Genomic DNA, 21,441 nt, shown 5'->3' with positions numbered 1-21,441 from the left:
CAGTATGTAAAATGCTGGTGCACTGAGAATATCTAGGTATGCTTCACGTGCAGAGAAAAATGTTAACACTAAAACAGTGATAACTTTAATAATAATAATACATGTATATTGCAAATATGTTTCTACTTAAACATGTAATTCATCTATGTGCATTTAAATTTTGACCAAAATGTCCCTTTAAAGTGAAGGGTAAACTTTGATGAATCAGTGCCCTGTTTTTAAAAATACGATTAAAAACAGGGGCACTTTCATTCATCAAAGTTTACATTTCCCCGTTTTTGTACAAATACCTTTTATTCTGGAAGCCGCTCCAGCGCTTCCCCCGCCCGTCGCAAGTCTCTTCATACGTCACCAATGAAGAATCTGGCTTCCTCCAATCACAGCTCCCCCCCCCAGAGCAAACATTGCTTTCCAGAATTAAAGGTATTTGTACAAAAACAGGAAATGTAAACTTTGATGAATGAAAGTGCTCCTGGTTTTAATAGTATTTTTAAAACAGGCCACTGATTCATCAAAGTTTACCTTCACTTTAACGACTGATTGCTTATTGGCTTATTAAAAGATATCCCTCTGCTTTATTGATGAGCAAGGATATGTATTGCAAACATTAAAACAAAACAAGTAATTACAGATCATCAATAAACTGTGATACTTATTAACATTTCTTCTCTTAGATGCAGCAAAAAATGAAAAAGAAAAACAAATGGCTTTAATATACCATTAAGTGTGGCTTATTCTATTCCTGAGAATTAAAATCTGAAAAAGAGGCAATAATCTTGGAAATATTGTACCTATGTAAATATATAAACAAATAGCAAAAAAAAACTCATTGTTGGTCTGGAAGTTTAAATTTTTTTTTTTAAATTAATAATTATTATATATATACAAATCCCTAATTACGGAATTCAGAAATACAAACTTTTAAATTCACATATATACAAAAATAATACCCCCCCCCAAATAAGTAAAACATTTCTCTGTCTGAATCCTTGCTTTTTGGGGGTTCTAAAATGCAAATGCTAGTCTATAATTCCTTGTGACACACCTCTGCTTTGTCACACACTGGTTGTCAGCCCCCATCAGCAGCAGCTAAAGTCATTTAATGCTTGCAGCTAATCTGCTGCTGCCTCTATTCACTTGTTTATCTGTGTGCAGTTCCTCCGCCAGTGCCAGGGGGCATTACACATGGTTGTATAAGGTGAGGAGGAGCTGGCATTAAACAAGGAAGAGACCAGAGCTGCACTCACAAGCAGGACATACAAGGGGTTAAAAGAGGAGGGGACTGGAGGAATGGTAGATCTGACAAGCTGGCTGTGAGAGAGATACTGGCAGAGCGGCAGGGAGAGATCATCAGGTACAGACACAGGCAGTTACACAGGGAAACAAACCTGCTCTGTACACTGACAGGCTTATTTACTGGGTACACTGACATTATACAGCAAGGTAAATATTGTTTATATTAAATGTACTTGTATTTACCCATTCAGCCTCTTATTGTAACTTCTAATGCACTTTATAGTCTCTCTCTATAAGTCCTATTACTGTACAACTCCATTTATTTCTACTTATACATTCAATTATTCCTCCATATCACCTGTTCTTATAATTATTTCTATAACTTCCCAGGTCCCCTGTCTTCCACTTCATCTAACTTCTCTCTATTACTTTGTATTACCCCTCCTTATAACTCCTCATATTGCACCCTATAACCCTCCCTATAACTCCTATTGCTCCATATAACCCTAACTATATATCCTCCTACTGCTCCCTATAACTCATCCCTATTGCTTCATATAACCCTCCCTATAACTCCTCCTACTGTTCTATATACCCCCCTTATAACTCCTCATATTGCACCATATAACCCCTCTTATAACTGCTCCTATTACCCCATATAACCCTACCTATATCTCCTCCTATTGCCCCATATAACCCCACTTATAACTCCTCCTATTGCCCAATATTACCCTCCCTATAACTCCTCCTATTGCCCCATATAACCCTCCCTATAACTCCTATTGCCCCATATAACCCCCCTTATAACTCCTCCTATTGCCCCATATAACCCTCCCTATAACTTCTTCTATTGCATCATATAACCCTCCCTATAACTCCTCCTATTGCCCCATATAACCCTCCCTATAACGCCTTCTATTCCACCCTATAACCCCCCTTATAACTCCTCCTATAGCCCCATATAACCCTCCCTATAACTCCTCCTATTGCCCCATATAAACCTACCTATAACTCCTCCTACTGCCCCATATAACCCTCCCTATAACTCCTCCTATTGCCCCATATTACCATCCCTATAACTCCTCCTATTGCCCCATATAACCCTCCCTATAACACCTCCTATTGCACCATATAACTCTCTCTATAACTCCTCCTATTGCTCCATATAACCCTCCCTATAAATCCTCCTATTGCTCCATATAACCCTCCCTATAACTCCTCCTATTGCACCATATAACCCTCCCTATAACTCCTCCTATTGCACCATATAACCCTCCCTATAACTCCTCCTATTGCACCATATAACCCTCCCTATAACTCCTCCTATTGCACCATAAAACCCTCCCTATAACTTATCCTATTGCACCATATAACCCTCCCTATAACTACTCCTATTGCACCATATAACCCTCCCTATAACTACTCCTATTGCACCATATAACCCTCCCTATAACTACTCATATTGCACTATATACCTATTGCTTCATATAACCCTCCCTATAACTCCTCCTACTGTTCTATATACCCCCCTTATAACTCCTCCTATTACCCCATATAACCCTCCCTATAACTCCTCCTATTGCCCCATATAACCCTCCCTATAACTCCTCCTATTGCCCCATATAACCCCACTTATAACTCCTCCTATTGCCCAATATAACCCTCCCTATAACTCCTCCTATTGCCCCATATAACCCTCCTTATAACTCCTATTGCCCCATATAACCCCCTTATAACTCCTCCAATTGCCCCATATAACCCTCCCTATAACTCCTCCTATTGCATCATATAACCCTCCCTATAACTCCTCCTATTGCCCCATATAACCCTCCCTATAACTCCTCCTATTGTACCCTATAACCCCCCTTATAACTCCTCCTATTGCCCCATATAACCCTCCCTATAACTCGTCATATTGCCCCATATAACCCTCCCTATAACACCTCCTATTGCACCATATAACTCTCTCTATAACTCCTCCTATTGCTCCATATAACCCTCCCTATAACTCCTCCTATTGCTCCATATAACCCTCCCTATAACTCCTCCTATTGCACCATATAACCCTCCCTATAACTTCTCCTATTGCACCATATAACCCTCCCTATAACTCCTCCTATTGTACCATATAACCCTCCCTATAACTCCTCCTATTTCACCATATAACCCTCCCTATAACTCCTCCTATTTCACCATATAACCCTCCCTATAACTCCCCCTATTGCACCATATAACCCTCCCTATAACTCCTCCTATTGCCCCATATAACCCTCCCTATATCTCCTCCTACTGTTCCATATAACCCTCCCTATAACTCCACCTACTGCTCCATATAACCCTCCTTTTATCTCCTCCTATTGCTCCATATAACCCTCCCTATAACTCCTGCTACTGCTCCATATAAACCTCCATATAACTCCTCCTATTGCTCCATATAACCCTCCCTATAACTCCTATTGCACTATATAACCCTCCATATAACTCCTCCTATTGCACCATATAACCCTCCCTTTAACTCATCCTATTGCCCCATATAACCCTCCCTATAACTCCTCCTATTGTACCATATAACCCTCCCTATAACTCCTCCTACTGCACCATATAACCCTCCTTATAACTCCTCCTATTGCACCATATAACCCTCCCTATAACTCCTTCTACTGCTCCATATAGCCCTCCCTATAACTCCTCCTATTGCATCATATAACCCTCCCTATAACTCCTCCTATTGCACCATATAACCCTCACTATAACTCCTCCTATTGCACCATATAACTATCCCTATAACTCCTCCTATTGCACCATATAACCCTCCCTATAACTCGTATTGCTCCATATAACCCTCCCTATAACTCCTCCTATTGCACCAAATAAAACCCTCCCTATAACTCCTCCTATTGCACCATATAACCTTCCATATAACTCATCCTATTGTACCATATAACCCTCCCTATAACTCCTCCTATTGCACCATATAACCCTCCCTATAACTCCTATTGCACCATATAACCCTCCCTATAACTCCTCCTACTGTACCATATAACCCTCCCTATAACTCCTCCTATTGCACCATATAACTCTCCCTATAACTCCTCCTATTGTACCATATAACCCTTTATATAACTCCTCCTATTGCACCATATAACCCTCCTTATAACTCCTCCTATTGTTCCATATAACCCTCCATATAACTCATCCTATTGTACCATATAACCCTCCATATAACTCCTCCTATTGCACCATATAACCCTCCCTATATCTCCTCATATAGCACCATATAACCCTCCCTATATCTCCTCATATAGCACCATATAACCCTCCCTATAACTCCTCCTATTGCACCATATAACTCCTCCTATAACTCCTATTGCACCATATAACCCTCCCTATAACTCCTCCTATTGTACCATATAACCCTCCCTATAACTCCTCCTTTTGCACCATATAACCCTTCCTATAACTCCTCCAACTGCACCATATAACCCTCCCTATAACTCCTTCAATTGCACCATATAACCCTTCCTATAACTTCTCCTATTGCTGCATATACCCTCTCTATAACTCCTATTGCACCATATAACCCTCCCTATAACTCCTCCTATTGCACCATATAACCCTCCCTATAACTCCTATTGCACCATATAACCCTCCCTATAACTCCTCCTATTGCACCATATAACCCTCCCTATAACTCCTATTGCACCATATAACCCTCCCTATAATTCCTCCTATTGCACCATATAACCCTCCCTATAACTCCTCCTATTGTACCATATAATCCTCCCTATAACTCCTCCTATTGCACCATTTAACCCTCCCTATAACTCCTCCTATTGCACCATATAACCCTCCCTATAAATCCTCCTATTGCACCATATAACTCTCCCTATAACTCCTCCTATTGCACCATATAACCCTCCCTATAACTCCTCCTATTGCACCGTATAACCCTCCCTATAACTCCTCCTATTGCACCATATAACCCTCCCTATAACTTATCCTATTGCACCATATAACCCTCCCTATAACTACTCCTATTGCACCATATAACCCTCCCTATAACTACTCCTATTGCACTATATCCCTATTGCTTCATATAACCCTCCCTATAACTCCTCCTACTGTTCTATATACCCCCCTTATAACTCCTCCTATTACCCCATATAACCCTCCCTATAACTCCTCCTATTGCCCCATATAACCCCACTTATAACTCATCCTATTGCCCAATATAACCCTCCCTATAACTCCTCCTATTGCCCCATATAACCCCCTTATAACTCCTCCAATTGCTCCATATAACCCTCCCTATAACTCCTCCTATTGCATCATATAACCCTCCCTATAACTCCTCCTATTGCCCCATATAACCCTCCCTATAACTCCTCCTATTGTACCCTATAACCCCCCTTATAACTCCTCCTATTGCCCCATATAACCCTCCCTATAACTCCTCATATTGCCCCATATAACCCTACCTATAACTCCTCTTACTGCCCCATATAACCCTCCTTATAACTCCTCCTATTGCCCCATATTACCCTCCCTATAACTCCTCCTATTGCCCCATATAACCCTCCCTATAACACCTCCTATTGCACCATATAACTCTCTCTATAACTCCTCCTATTGCTCAATATAACCCTCCCTATAACTCCTCCTATTGCTCCATATAACCCTCCCTATAACTCCTCCTATTGCACCATATAACCCTCCCTATAACTCCTCCTATTGCACCATATAACCCTCCCTATAACTCCTATTGCACCATATAACCCTCCCTATAATTCCTCCTATTGCACCATATAACCCTCCCTATAACTACTCCTATTGCACCATATAACCCTCCCTATAACTTCTCCTATTACACCATATAACCCTCCCTATAACTACTCCTATTGCACCATATAACCCTCCCTATAACTACTCCTATTGCACTATATAACCCTCCCTATAACTCCTCCTATTGCTCCATATAACCCTCCCTATAACTCCTCCTATTGCTCCATATAACCCTCCCTATAACTTATCCTATTGCACCATATAACCCTCCCTATAACTCCTCCTACTGCTCCATATAACCCTCCCTATAACTCCTCCTATTGCCCCATATAACCCTCCCTATAACACCTCCTATTGCACCATATAACCTTCCCTATAACTCCTCCTTTTGCCCCATATAACCCTCCCTATAACTCCTCCTATTGCACCATATAACCCTCCCTATAACTCCTCCTATTGCACCATATAACTCCTCCTATTGCACATATAACCTCCCTATAACTCCTCCTATTGCACCATATAACTCCTCCTATTGCACCATATAACCCTCCCTATAACTCCTCCTATTGCACCATATAACCCTCCCTATAACTCCTCCTATTGCACCATATAACTCCTCCTATTGCACCATATAACCCTCCATATAACTCCTATTGCACCATACAACTCCTCCTATTGCACCATATAACCCTCCCTATAACTCCTCCTATTGCACCATATAACCCTCCCTATAACTCCTCCTATTGTACCATATAACCCTCCCTATATATCCTCCTACTGCTCGATATAACCATCCTTATAACTCCTACTGCTCCATATAACCCTCCCTATAACTCCTCCTATTGTACCATATAACCCTCCCTATAACTCCTCCTATTGCACCATATAACCCTCCCTATAACTCCTCCTATTGCCCCATATAACCCTCCCTATATCTCCTCCTACTGTTCCATATAACCCTCCCTATAACTCCACCTACTGCTCCATATAACCCTCCTTATATCTCCTCCTATTGCTCCATATAACCCTCCCTATAACTCCTGCTACTGCTCCATATAAACCTCCATATAACTCCTCCTATTGCTCCATATAACCCTCCCTATAACTCCTATTGCACTATATAACCCTCCATATAACTCCTCCTATTGCACCATATAACCCTCCCTTTAACTCATCCTATTGCCCCATATAACCCTCCCTATAACTCCTCCTATTGTACCATATCACCCTCCCTATAACTCCTCCTATTGCACCATATCACCCTCCCTATAACTCCTCCTATTGCACCATATAACCCTCCCTATAACTCCTCCTATTGCACCATATAACTCCTCCTATTGCACCATATAACCCTCCATATAACTCCTATTGCACCATACAACTCCTCCTATTGCACCATATAACCCTCCCTATAACTCCTCCTATTGCACCATATAACCCTCCCTATATCTCCTCCTACTGTTCCATATAACCCTTCCTATAACTCCACCTACTGCTCCATATAACCCTACTTATATCTCCTCCTATTGCACCATATAACCCTCCCTATAACTCCTCCTATTGTACCATATAACCCTCCCTATAACTCCTCCTATTGCCCCATATAACCCTCCCTATAACTCCTCCTATTGCCCCATATAACCCTCCCTATATCTCCTCCTACTGTTCCATATAACCCTCCCTATAACTCAACCTACTGCTCCATATAACCCTCCTTATATCTCCTCCTATTGCTCCATATAACCCTCCCTATAACTCCTGCTACTGCTCCATATAAACCTCCATATAACTCCTATTGCTCCATATAACCCTCCCTATAACTCCTATTGCACTATATAACCCTCCATATAACTCCTCCTATTGCACCATATAACCCTCCCTTTAACTCATCCTATTGCCCCATATAACCCTCCCTATAACTCCTCCTATTGTACCATATAACCCTCCCTATAACTCCTCCTACTGCACCATATAACCCTACTTATAACTCCTCCTATTGCACCATATAACCCTCCCTATAACTCCTTCTACTGCTCCATATAGCCCTCCCTATAACTCCTCCTATTGCATCATATAACCCTCCCTATAACTCCTCCTATTGCACCATATAACCCTCCCTATAACTCCTCCTATTGCACCATATAACCCTCCCTATAACTCGTATTGCTCCATATAACCCTCCCTATAACTCCTCCTATTGCACCAAATAAAACCCTCCCTATAACTCCTCCTATTGCACCATATAACCTTCCATATAACTCATCCTATTGTACCATATAACCCTCCCTATAACTCCTCCTATTGCACCATATAACCCTCCCTATAACTCCTATTGCACCATATAACCCTCCCTATAACTCCTCCTACTGTACCATATAACCCTCCCTATAACTCCTCCTATTGCACCATATAACTCTCCCTATAACTCCTCCTATTGTACCATATAACCCTTTATATAACTCCTCCTATTGCACCATATAACCCTCCTTATAACTCCTCCTATTGTACCATATAACCCTCCATATAACTCATCCTATTGTACCATACAGGGAGTGCAGAATTATTAGGCAAATGAGTATTTTGACCACATCATCTTCTTTATGCATGTTGTCTTACTCCAAGCTGTATAGGCTCTAAAGCCTACTACCAATTAAGCATATTAGGTGATGTGCATCTCTGTAATGAGAAGGGGTGTGGTCTAATGACATCAACACCCTATATCAGGTGTGCATAATTATTAGGCAACTTCCTTTCCTTTGGCAAAATGGGTCAAAAGAAGGACTTGACAGGCTCAGAAAAGTCAAAAATAGTGAGATATCTTGCAGAGGGATGCAGCACTCTTAAAATTGCAAAGCTTCTGAAGCGTGATCATCGAACAATCAAGCGTTTCATTCAAAATAGTCAACAGGGTCGCAAGAAGCGTGTGGAAAAACCAAGGCGCAAAATAACTGCCCATGAACTAAGAAAAGTCAAGCGTGCAGCTGCCAAGATGCCACTTGCCACCAGTTTGGCCATATTTCAGAGCTGCAACATCACAGGAGTGCCCAAAAGCACAAGGTGTGCAATACTCAGAGACATGGCCAAGGTAAGAAAGGCTGAAAGACGACCACCACTGAACAAGACACACAAGCTGAAACATCAAGACTGGGCCAAGAAATATCTCAAGACTGATTTTTCTAAGGTTTTATGGACTGATGAAATGAGAGTGAGTCTTGATGGGCCAGATGGATGGGCCCGTGGCTGGATTGGTAAAGGGCAGAGAGCTCCAGTCCGACTCACACGCCAGCAAGGTGGAGGTGGAGTACTGGTTTGGGCTGGTATCATCAAAGATGAGCTTGTGGGGCCTTTTGGGGTTGAGGATGGAGTCAAGCTCAACTCCCAGTCCTACTGCCAGTTTCTGGAAGACACCTTCTACAAGCAGTAGTACAGGAAGAAGTCTGCATCCTTCAAGAAAAACATGATTTTCATGCAGGACAATGCTCCATCACACGCGTCCAAGTACTCCACAGCGTGGCTGGCAAGAAAGGGTATAAAAGAAGAAAATCTAATGACATGGCCTCCTTGTTCACATGATCTGAACCCCATTGAGAACCTGTGATCCATCATCAAATGTGAGATTTACAAGGAGGGAAAACAGTACACCTCTCTGAACAGTGTCTGGGAGGCTGTGGTTGCTGCTGCACGCAATGTTGATGGTGAACAGATCAAAACACTGACAGAATCCATGGATGGCAGGCTTTTGAGTGTCCTTGCAAAGAAAGGTGGCTATATTGGTCACTGATTTGTTTTTGTTTTGTTTTTGAATGTCAGAAATGTATATTTGTGAATGTTGAGATGTTATATTGGTTTCACTGGTAAAAATAAATAATTGAAATGGGTATATATTTGTTTTTTGTTATGTTGCCTAATAATTATGCACAGTAATAGTCACCTGCACACACATATATCCCCCTAAAATAGCTATAACTAAAAACAAACTAAAAACTACTTACAAAACTATTCAGCTTTGATATTAATGAGTTTTTTGGGTTCATTGAGAACATGGTTGTTGTTCAATAATAAAATTAATCCTCAAAAATACAACTTGCCTAATAATTCTGCACTCCCTGTATAACCCTCCATATAACTCCTCCTATTGCACCATATAACCCTCCATATAACTCATCCTATTGTACCATATAACCCTCCATATAACTCCTCCTATTGCACCATATAACCCTCCCTATATCTCCTCCTCTAGCACCATATAACCCTCCCTATAACTCCTCCTATTGCACCATATAACCCTCCCTATAACTCCTCTTATTGCACCATATAACCCTCCCTATAACTCCTCCTATTGCACCATATAACCCTCCCTATAACTCCTCCTATTGCACCATATAACCCTCCCTATAATTCCTCCTATTGCACCATATAACCCTCCCTATAACTCCTATTGCTGCATATACCCTCTCTATAACTCCTATTGCACCATATAACCCTCCCTATAACTCCTCCTATTGCACCATATAACCCTCCCTATAACTCCTATTGCACCATATAACCCATCATATAACTCCTCCTATTGCACCATATAACCCTCCCTATAACTCCTATTGCACCATATAACCCTCCCTATAACTCCTATTGCACCATATAACCCTCCCTATAATTCCTCCTATTGATCCATATCACCCTCCCTATAACTCCTCCTATTGCACCATATAACCCTCCCTATAACTCCTATTGCACCATATAACCCTCCCTATAATTCCTCCTATTGCACCATATCACCCTCCCTATAACTCCTCCTATTGCACCATATCACCCTCCCTATAACTCCTCCTATTGCACCATATAACCCTCCCTATAACTCCTCCTATTGTACCATATAATCCTCCCTATAACTCCTCCTATTGCACCGTATAACCCTCCCTATAACTCCTCCTATTGCACCATATAACCCTCCCTATAACACCTCCTATTGCACCATATAACCCTCCTATTGCACCATATAACCCTCCCTATAAATCCTCCTATTGCACCATATAACTCTCCCTATAACTCCTCCTATTGCACCATATAACCCTCCCTATAACTCCTCCTATTGCACCATATAACCCTCCCTATAAATCCTCCTATTGCACCATATAACCCTCCCTATAAATCCTCCTATTGCACCATATAACTCTCCCTATAACTTCTCCTATTGCACCATATAAATCTCCCTATAACTCCTTTTGCACCATATAACCCTCCCTATAACTCCTCTTATTGTACCATATAACTCTCCCTATAACTCCTCCTATTGCACCATATAACCCTCCTTATAACTCCTCCTATTGCACCATAAAACCCTTCACTATAACTCCTCCTTTTGCACCATTTAACACTCCCTATAACTCCTCCTATTGCACCATATAACTCTCCCTATAACTCCTCCTATTGCACCATATAACCCTCCCTATAACTCCTCCTATTGCACCATATAACCCTCCCTATAACTCCTCCTATTGCACCATATAACCCTCCCTATAAATCCTCCTATTGCACCATATAACCCTCCCTATAAATCCTCCTATTGCACCATATAACTCTCCCTATAACTCCTCCTATTGCACCATATAAATCTCCCTATAACTCCTTTCGCACCATATAACCCTCCCTATAACTCATCTTATTGTACCATATAACTCTCCCTATAACTCCTCCTATTGCACCATATAACCCTCCTTATAACTCCTCCTTTTGCACCATTTAACACTCCCTATAACTCCTCCTCTTGCTCCATAAAACCCCTCCCTATATATCCTCCTACTGCTCGATATAACCATCCTTATAACTCCTCCTATTGCACCATATAACCCCCCCTATAACTCCTATTGTACCATATAACCCTCCCTATAACTCCTCCTATTGCACCATATAACCCTCCCTATAACTCCTCCTATTGTACCATATAACCCTCCCTATAACTCCTCCTATTGTACCATATAACCCTCCCTATAACTCCTCCTATTGTACCATATAACCCTCACTATTACTCCTATTGCACCATATAACCCTCTCTATAACTCCTCCTATTGCACCATATAACCCTCCATATAACTCCTCCTATTGCACCATATAACCCTCCATATACCTCCTCCTATTGCACCATATAACCCTCCCTATAACTCCTCCTATTGTACCATATAACCCTCCCTATAACTCCTCCTATTGTACCATATAACCCTCACTATAACTCCTATTGCACCATATAACCCTCCCTATAACTCCTCCTATTGCACTATATAACCCTTCCTATAACTCCTCCTATTGCACCATATAACCCTCCCTATAACTCCTCCTATTGTACCATATAATCCTCCCTATAACCCCTCCTATTGCTGCATATAACCCTCACTATAACTCCTCCTATTGCACCATATAACCCTCCCTATAACTCCTCCTATTGCACCATATAACCCTCCCTATAACTCCTCCTATTGTACCATATAATCCTCCCTATAACCCCTCCTATTGCTGCATATAACCCTCACTATAACTCCTCCTAGTGCACCATATAACCCTCCCTATAACCCCTCCTATTGCACCATATAATCCTCCCTATAACTCCTCCTATTGCACCATATAACCCTCCCTATAACTCCTATTGCACCATATAACCCTCCCTATAACTCCTCCTATTGCACCATATAACCCTTCCTATAACTCCTATTGCACCATATAACCCTCCCTATAACCCCTCCTATTGCACCATATAATCCTCCCTATAACTCCTCCTATTGCACCATATAACCCTCCCTATAACTCCTATTGCACCATATAACTCTCCCTATAACTCCTCCTATTGTACCATATAACCCTCCCTATAACTCCTCCTATTGCACCATATAACCCTCCCTATAACTCCTCCTATTGCACCATATAATCCTCCCTATAACTCCTCCTATTGCACCATATAACCCTCCCTATAACTCCTATTGCACCATATAACCCTCCCTATAACTCCTCCTATTGCACCATATAATCCTCCCTAAAACTCCTCCTATTGCACCATATAACCCTCCCTATAACTCCTATTGCACCATATAACCCTCCCTATAACTCCTCCTATTGTACCATATAACCCTCCCTATAAGTCCTCCTATTGTACCATATAACCCTCCATATAACTGCTCCTATTGCACCATATAACCCTCCCTATAATTCCTCCTATTGCACCATAAAACCCTTCACTATAACTCCTCCTTTTGCACCATTTAACACTCCCTATAACTCCTCCTCTTGCTCCATAAAACCCCTCCCTATATATCCTCCTACTGCTCGATATAACCATCCTTATAACTCCTCCTATTGCACCATATAACCCTCCCTATAACTCCTATTGTACCATATAACCCTCCCTATAACTCCTCCTATTGCACCATATAACCCTCCCTATAACTCCTCCTATTGTACCATATAACCCTCCCTATAACTCCTCCTATTGTACCATATAACCCTCCCTATAACTCCTCCTATTGTACCATATAACCCTCACTATTACTCCTATTGCACCATATAACCCTCTCTATAACTCCTCCTATTGCACCATATAACCCTCCATATAACTCCTCCTATTGCACCATATAACCCTCCATATACCTCCTCCTATTGCAACATATAACCCTCCCTATAACTCCTCCTATTGTACCATATAACCCTCCCTATAACTCCTCCTATTGTACCATATAACCCTCACTATAACTCCTATTGCACCATATAACCCTCCAGATAACTCCTCCTATTGCACCATATAACCCTTCCTATAACTCCTCCTATTGCACCATATAACCCTCCCTATAACTCCTCCTATTGTACCATATAATCCTCCCTATAACCCCTCCTATTGCTGCATATAACCCTCACTATAACTCCTCCTATTGCACCATATAACCCTCCCTATAACTCCTCCTATTGCACCATATAACCCTCCCTATAACTCCTCCTATTGTACCATATAATCCTCCCTATAACCCCTCCTATTGCTGCATATAACCCTCACTATAACTCCTCCTAGTGCACCATATAACCCTCCCTATAACCCCTCCTATTGCACCATATAATCCTCCCTATAACTCCTCCTATTGCACCATATAACCCTCCCTATAACTCCTATTGCACCATATAACCCTCCCTATAACTCCTCCTATTGCACCATATAACCCTTCCTATAACTCCTATTGCACCATATAACCCTCCCTATAACCCCTCCTATTGCACCATATAATCCTCCCTATAACTCCTCCTATTGCACCATATAACCCTCCCTATAACTCCTATTGCACCATATAACTCTCCCTATAACTCCTCCTATTGTACCATATAACCCTCCCTATAACTCCTCCTATTGCACCATATAACCCTCCCTATAACTCCTCCTATTGCACCATATAATCCTCCCTATAACTCCTCCTATTGCACCATATAACCCTCCCTATAACTCCTATTGCACCATATAACCCTCCCTATAACTCCTCCTATTGTACCATATAACCCTCCCTATAACTCCTCCTATTGCACCATATAATCCTCCCTATAACTCCTCCTATTGCACCATATAACCCTCCCTATAACTCCTATTGCACCATATAACCCTCCCTATAACTCCTCCTATTGTACCATATAACCCTCCCTATAAGTCCTCCTATTGTACCATATAACCCTCCCTATAAGTCCTCCTATTGTACCATATAACCCTCCATATAACTGCTCCTATTGCACCATATAACCCTCCCTATAATTCCTCCTATTGCACCATATAACCCTCCCTATAACTCCTCCTATTGCACCATATAACCCTCCCTATAACTTCTACTACTGCACCATATAACCCTCCCTATAACTCCTCCTATTACACCATATAACCCTCCCTATAACTCCTCATATTGCACCATATAACCCTCCCTATAACTCCTCCTATTGCACCATATAACCTTCTCTATAACTCCTCCTATTGCACCATATAACCCTCCCTATAACTCCTCCTATTGTACCATATAACCCTCCCTATAACTCCTCCTATTGCACCATATAACCCTCCCTATAACTCCTCATATTGCACCATATAACCCTCACTATAACTCCTCCTATTGCACCATATAACCCTCCCTATAACTCCTCCTATTGCACCATATAACCCTCCCTATAACTCATCCTATTGCACCATATAACCCTCCCTATAACTCCTCCTATTGCACAATATAACCTTCTCTATAACTCCTCCTATTGCACCATATAACCCTCCCTATAACTCCTCCTATTGTACCATATAACCCTCCCTATAACTCCTTCTATTGCACCATATAACCCTCCCTATAACTCCTCCTATTGCACCATATAACCCTCACTATAACTCCTCCTATTGCACCATATAACCCTCCCTATAACTCCTCCTATTGCACCATATAACCCTCCCTATAACTCCTCCTATTGCACCATATAACCCTCACTATAACTCCTCCTATTGCACCATATAACCCTCCCTATAACTCCTCCTATTGCACCATATAACCCTCACTATAACTCCCCCTATTGCACCATATAACCCTCCCTATAACTCCTCCTATTGCACCATATAACCCTCCCTATAACTCCTCCTATTGTACCATATAACCCTCCCTATAACTCCTCCTATTGTACCATATAACCCTCCCTATAACTCCTCCTATTGTACCATATAACCCTTCCTATAACTCCTCCTATTGCACCATATAACTCCTCCCTATAACTCTTCCTATTGCACCATATAACCCTCCCTATAACTCCTCCTATTGCACCATATAACCCTCCTTATAACTCCTCCTATTGCACCATATAACCCTTCCTATAACTCCTCCTATTGCACCATATAACCCTCCCTATAACTCCTCCTATTGCACCATATAACCCTCCCTATAACTCCTCCTATTGCACCATATAACCCTCCCTATAACCCTCCTATTGCACCATATAACCCTCCCTATAACTCCTCCTATTGCACCATATAACCCTCCCTATAACTGCTCCTATTGTACCATATAACCCTCCCTATAACTGCTCCTATTGTACCATATAACCCTCACTATAACTCCTCCTATTGCACCATATAACCCTCCCTATAACTCCCCCTATTACACCATATAACCCTCCCTATAACACCTCCTATTGTACCATATAACCCTCCCTATAACTCCTCCTATTGCAGCATATAACCCTCACTATAACTCCTCCTATTGCACCATATAACCCTCCCTATAACTCCTCCTATTGCACCATATAACCCTCCCTATAACTCCCCCTATTACACCATATAACCCTCCCTATAACACCTCCTATTGTACCATATAACCCTCCCTATAATTCCTCCTATTTCACCATATAACCCTCACTATAACTCCTCCTATTGCACCATATAACTCTCCCTATAACTCCTCCTATTGCACCATATAACCCTCCCTATAACTCCTCCTATTGCACCATATAACCCTCACTATAACTCCTCCTATTGCACCATATAACCCTCACTATATCTCCTCCTATTGCACCATATAACCCTCCATATAACTCCTTCTATTGCACCATATAACCCTCCTTATAACTCCTATTGCACCATATAACCCTCCCTATAACTCCTCCTCTTGCTCCATAAAACCCCTCCCTATAACTCCTCCCCTTGCTCCATAACCCCCCCCCCCTATAAGCCCTTGCAACCCTTCATATAATGTTTTATATTTCTTGCTATGTTTAATTACAACAGGAATATGTCTCCTTAAACACGATCCCCCAATAAGCATTACTGTCATATTATGGAGATATTTGTGTGAAAAAATGGTCAGCGACAACGAGGAAGCTGGGGGTGATGATGAGAGAATTTCATTACACTCAGGTGAGAGATTTGACGTTTGTATTGTTCATCTGTTTTGTATTCCCAGAAATTCTCTGAAAGTTTAGGTTTCTGGTTTTCTTGAAAAGTCAGCACCAGCGCACAAAAAGAAGTTTTATTTTTATTTTATAAATAATGTCTCACTCTGTATGTAATGGCTCTGGCAAGGCTTGGAGCAAGCTGACCAAACATTAAAGGGACATTAAACCCAAAATATTTATTTAATTTTTCAGATGATCATATTTGCTTCCTTCTCTTGGTATTCATTGTTGAAGAGTAGGTAGCATGCACATACCTGAAACACTACATAACAGGAAATAGTGCTACCATCTAGTGCTCATGTATAACATTGTTGCAAAACTGCTGCCATATAGTGATGTAGACTCATGCACACTTCTGAGCTTATGTCCTTGCTTTTCAACAAAGGATAACAAAAAAACTAAGAAAATTTGATAACAGAAGTAAATTGGAAAGTTGTTTAAAATTGTGTGCTCTATCTGAATCATGAAAGAAAAAAAAATGGGTTTTAAGTCCCTTTAAGTGAAAGAAAACTAACGTACCTATTTACTGAGACTGGAATCAGCAGACAAGGGCATTGTTAGATTGTTATTGGAGAGTGTATATGTGAAGCTTTCCCCACCTTTAGACTACTTTTTTTTCAAGTTTATTATTTTTATTTGCTTTTTTATTTACTAGAGAGACATTACAAATACAAATGTAGTAATGAATAGCAGCAAACCATAGTCAATAGCCCTTTTAATTAGACTAAATTATGAAGCAAGGTAAAGCGACAGCACTGACATGTGCTTATATAGGGTAAAGAACTATAAAAGGTAGAATTGGGATGAGAAGGGAATGGAAAGAAAGAAGACGATGGCCTCTATTTATCAAGGTCTGGCGGACCTGATCCGACAGTGCGGATCAGGTCCGCCAGACCTCGCTGAATACGGTGAGTAATACGCTCGCCATATTCAGCATTGCACCAGCAGCTCACAAGAGTTGCTGGTGCAACGCCGCCCCCTGCAGACTCGCAGCCAATGGGCCGCCAGCAGTGAGGTGTCAATCAACCCGATTGTACTTGATCGGGTTGATTTCCGGCGATGTCTGTCCGCCTGCTCAGAGTCTTTGTGACCGCTGCTTCATAACTTGAGTTTCTGGCGAGTCTGAAGACTCGCCAGAAACACGGCCCTTCAAGCTCTGTACGGAGCTTGATAAATATGGGCCTATAGATGAGAAAATTAGGCTACAAAGGGAGGAAATTGAGGCATAATGAAGTTCTGGATGAACAAAATCCGGTAAAAGCTCTGACCAGACTTAAAAAAAGAACCAGGTTACTGATAAAGGGAAAGAAGCTATTGCAGAGAAACTAATATTTCAAGCTTGATAGGACAACAAAAAACACTGTAGTGAGTAGGAAACACACCATGGCAATGTCAACTAATTAGGTATCATTAAAATACTGTATATAAGAAGAAATAAGGAAATGATATTAGGGATCATGGGACCTTTGAACTGAAGTGTTAGCAGGCAATGGGAACATCTGGGCTCAGGTCTCACCAGGCCGGCCCGAAATGTATCTATGATTTAGAGATTAACCACTGGGTCCAGTAAAACTCAATATCAAGGAAAAAGCCACACCTACCTTCCAAGTTGTAATGTTTTTTTTTTCAAGGAGAGGGTATAAGAAACCATATTGACCCACTTTGTGAAATTAGGAAAAGACAACTTTTGCCAGTACATAGGAATTAGCCACTTGAAAAGTGTTAGCTTCAATATACATGGAATATGAAAATTTTCATTCATAAGGATTTTGAACACATCACATTGTTTTAGGCAAGTGATTATCTCCTGGATAGCGTCCATGACCGAGGACCAAAAAGGTTGAATCATGGTACAGGCCTCCAGATGTGTAATAGAGAGTCCTCCACACCACATCCCTTCCAGAATCAATCCATATACGACGGGTACATACGATGGAGATTCTCCGGCTAAGTTACCACCTCTTGATAAATTTAATATTAGTTTCTATTACTGTCATAGAAAGTGAGGATTTATGAGAGACAGGAATATTTTCCTCCATAACATTCAAATATGCCACCCATGTGTTCAGGTAAGAGAGGCTATTAGGACACCAAGCTTATAATAATGTGTTGCTAATTGATAATAATCATTGTGTTGGGGATATACTGTTACATACATTTTCTAGACTAATGATTTTAACTACATGAACAAATCAACAACATATTTGTGCCACAATCATTTGTTGATTCATTAAAGGGACCACTTATTTATCTTCTTTCTGACAAATGCAAAAGGCTGGTCAAATTGGTTTTAGCATTAGCTCAAAAATAAATGCACATGTGTAATCAATACTGAGCCAATCTAACTAAAATGTAACTTTTATTAAGTCATAAATAAAATGAGATAGTGTTAGAGCTGCAAAAACTAATCGTCATAATGGATAATAATCGATAATGAAAATAGTCGTCAATGAATCTCATAATCGATTAGTTGGTTTGCAATTAGTTGGTCTGTGCACAACACCAGCTGCTTCACTCTAATGAGCTCCTGCACATCATATTGTGTTTTATCGTTATTTCCTTAGCCTAAAGGACGTCTACAGACGTTTACTTTTCACTTTTTCAGGACAATATAAGTTTACAACTACCCCTGGCTCATGTGCAACCCAGATATAATAGTCATCATTAGGATTTTTTTATATTAAATCAGGTGATTTGGAACTATGCTTTTCATCTAGCCCCTAGATTGATGGGAGTTATTTAAATTGATGTGCACTATTATCTGTTTGCACAATTATTAGCGTATTGCTTGCTATGGCTGATTATATGTACTGTATAAATAAATGTGTAAGGCTTTGTCCTGTTATTGATATACAGTCCTTAGCGCTATTGATTTGTTTTTTTATTGTTATAATATGTATCAGATTCAACCTTTATAAATATATATCTGTTATTTTTAGAGCGGACTAGATATTTTCCTCTAACCTTATAGCTGGTTATTTACCATTGCATATAGATATTCAAGATATTTTATATGTTAGAATGAAGTCAAGGTTTACTTTGAGAGGCCCTTTGCCAAGGTGAAAAACACTTTGCATTGGTGAATATCCCACTTTGGTGAAATTGGCAAAACCCTACTTATGCATCTCAAGCACCTCAACACCATCTGAGTGCCTCTTCTCTGCTGCAGGAAATATGCTGCAAACAGAGAACCAGCCTTAGCCAGAAGCATGTGGACATGTTGAGATTTTTTAATTTTAATGCAAAGTTTCTGAAAGAGTGAATAACAGAATGTTATTAACAGTGATAGTCTAACTCTTTCTAGTTCTACCTCTTCTCAAACAGTTTGTGGTTTTGTTTTGTTTAATTATAAAACTGTGCTCTACTGCTTAAAAATTGGACAAACAGTTGTGTTAATGTAAAGTTTTAGTCTGAAGTTTATATTTGTAACACTCAGTATGTGGATTTTATTTAAAAAATAGGAAACAATTATTGATTCTTTTTTTATCCGATTAGTTGATTAATCAAAAAAATAATCGGCCGAATAATCGATTATGAAAATAATCGTTAGTTGCAGCCCTAGATAGTGTACATTAAAAACACACTTAGGTACCTTGAGTAGTGTAATGTGTATTAGTTGATGGAGTGAGTTACCAATGGTTATTTGCATAAAGTGCTTAGAGTTTGCTCGGCAGGATCCAGCACACGTGGGCCTCGATCCGATATGCGCCAAATTTTGCGCGGGTTTGGTATCCTATATACGGCGTAACCTAGAAGTTACGCTCGTATATTTCTGCCTTCGGCCGTAATTTTTTGGGCCATAGGCAGGTATACCAAACCCGCGCAGTTTGTTATCCAATATACAGCGTAAGGACTTACGTGGCGAAAATGGAGAAATCTTACTTAATTTTCACCTCGCCACAAAATGCAGCCGTAGTAAGCCTTACGCTGTCTATTGGAGCCCCGTAACTCCCTAAACTACCTGCCAAATAAAATCTAACATCTAACGCATGCGCAATGTCTATCTACCTGTCAACCGCGATCCCCCGCCGCAATCCCTAATAAAGTATTTAACCCTGCCACCACCTACATTAAAAGTATAACCCCCTAATGTGATCCCCCTACACTGTCGCCAGCTACATTACATACCCCCTAATGTGAGCCCCTTACACTGCCGCCATCTACATTACCTACCCCGTAATGTGAGCCCCTTACACCGCCGCCATCTACATTACCTACCCCCTCAGATTCAAGTTCAATCCGATTGGCTGATTGGTTCAGCCAATCGGATTGAACTTGAATCTGATTGGCTGATTCAATCAGCCAATCAGATTTTTCTACCTTAATTCCGATTGGCTGATAGAATCCTATCAGCCAATCGGAATTCGACGGACGCCATCTTGGATGACGTCATTTAAAGGAACCTCATTCGTCGGGAAGTCGTCGTGCCGGATGGATGTTCCGCGTTGGAGGAGCGAAGAAAGAAGATTGAAGATGCCGCTTGGAAGAAAA

At 40.9% G+C, this 21,441-nt stretch overlaps 1 protein-coding gene across 2 annotated transcripts in view; it reads left to right on the top strand.

The window, feature by feature from the left end:
- The first annotated feature begins 1,151 nt into the window (after nt 1-1,151).
- Nucleotides 1,152-21,441, top strand: part of TMEM268 (transmembrane protein 268) — a 79,527-nt gene continuing 59,237 nt past the window's right edge. Inside the window, exons 1-2 of one of the 2 annotated variants that reach the window (XM_053696025.1) lie at nt 1,152-1,354; nt 16,784-16,912. In XM_053696025.1, the coding sequence (XP_053552000.1) occupies nt 16,855-16,912 (58 nt within the window). In that variant the 5' untranslated portion in view covers nt 1,152-1,354; nt 16,784-16,854. Of the gene's footprint in view, nt 1,444-16,783; nt 16,913-21,441 lie in introns of both variants that reach the window. The other variant, XM_053696024.1, reaches the window with a different exon arrangement.

The sequence above is a fragment of the Bombina bombina genome, chromosome 12 (genome assembly GCF_027579735.1).
Source record: "Bombina bombina isolate aBomBom1 chromosome 12, aBomBom1.pri, whole genome shotgun sequence".
NCBI classification, from domain to species: domain Eukaryota; kingdom Metazoa; phylum Chordata; class Amphibia; order Anura; family Bombinatoridae; genus Bombina; species Bombina bombina.
The sequence above is the reverse complement of the archived record's forward strand: the minus strand, read 5'-3'. Positions and strand labels throughout refer to the sequence as shown.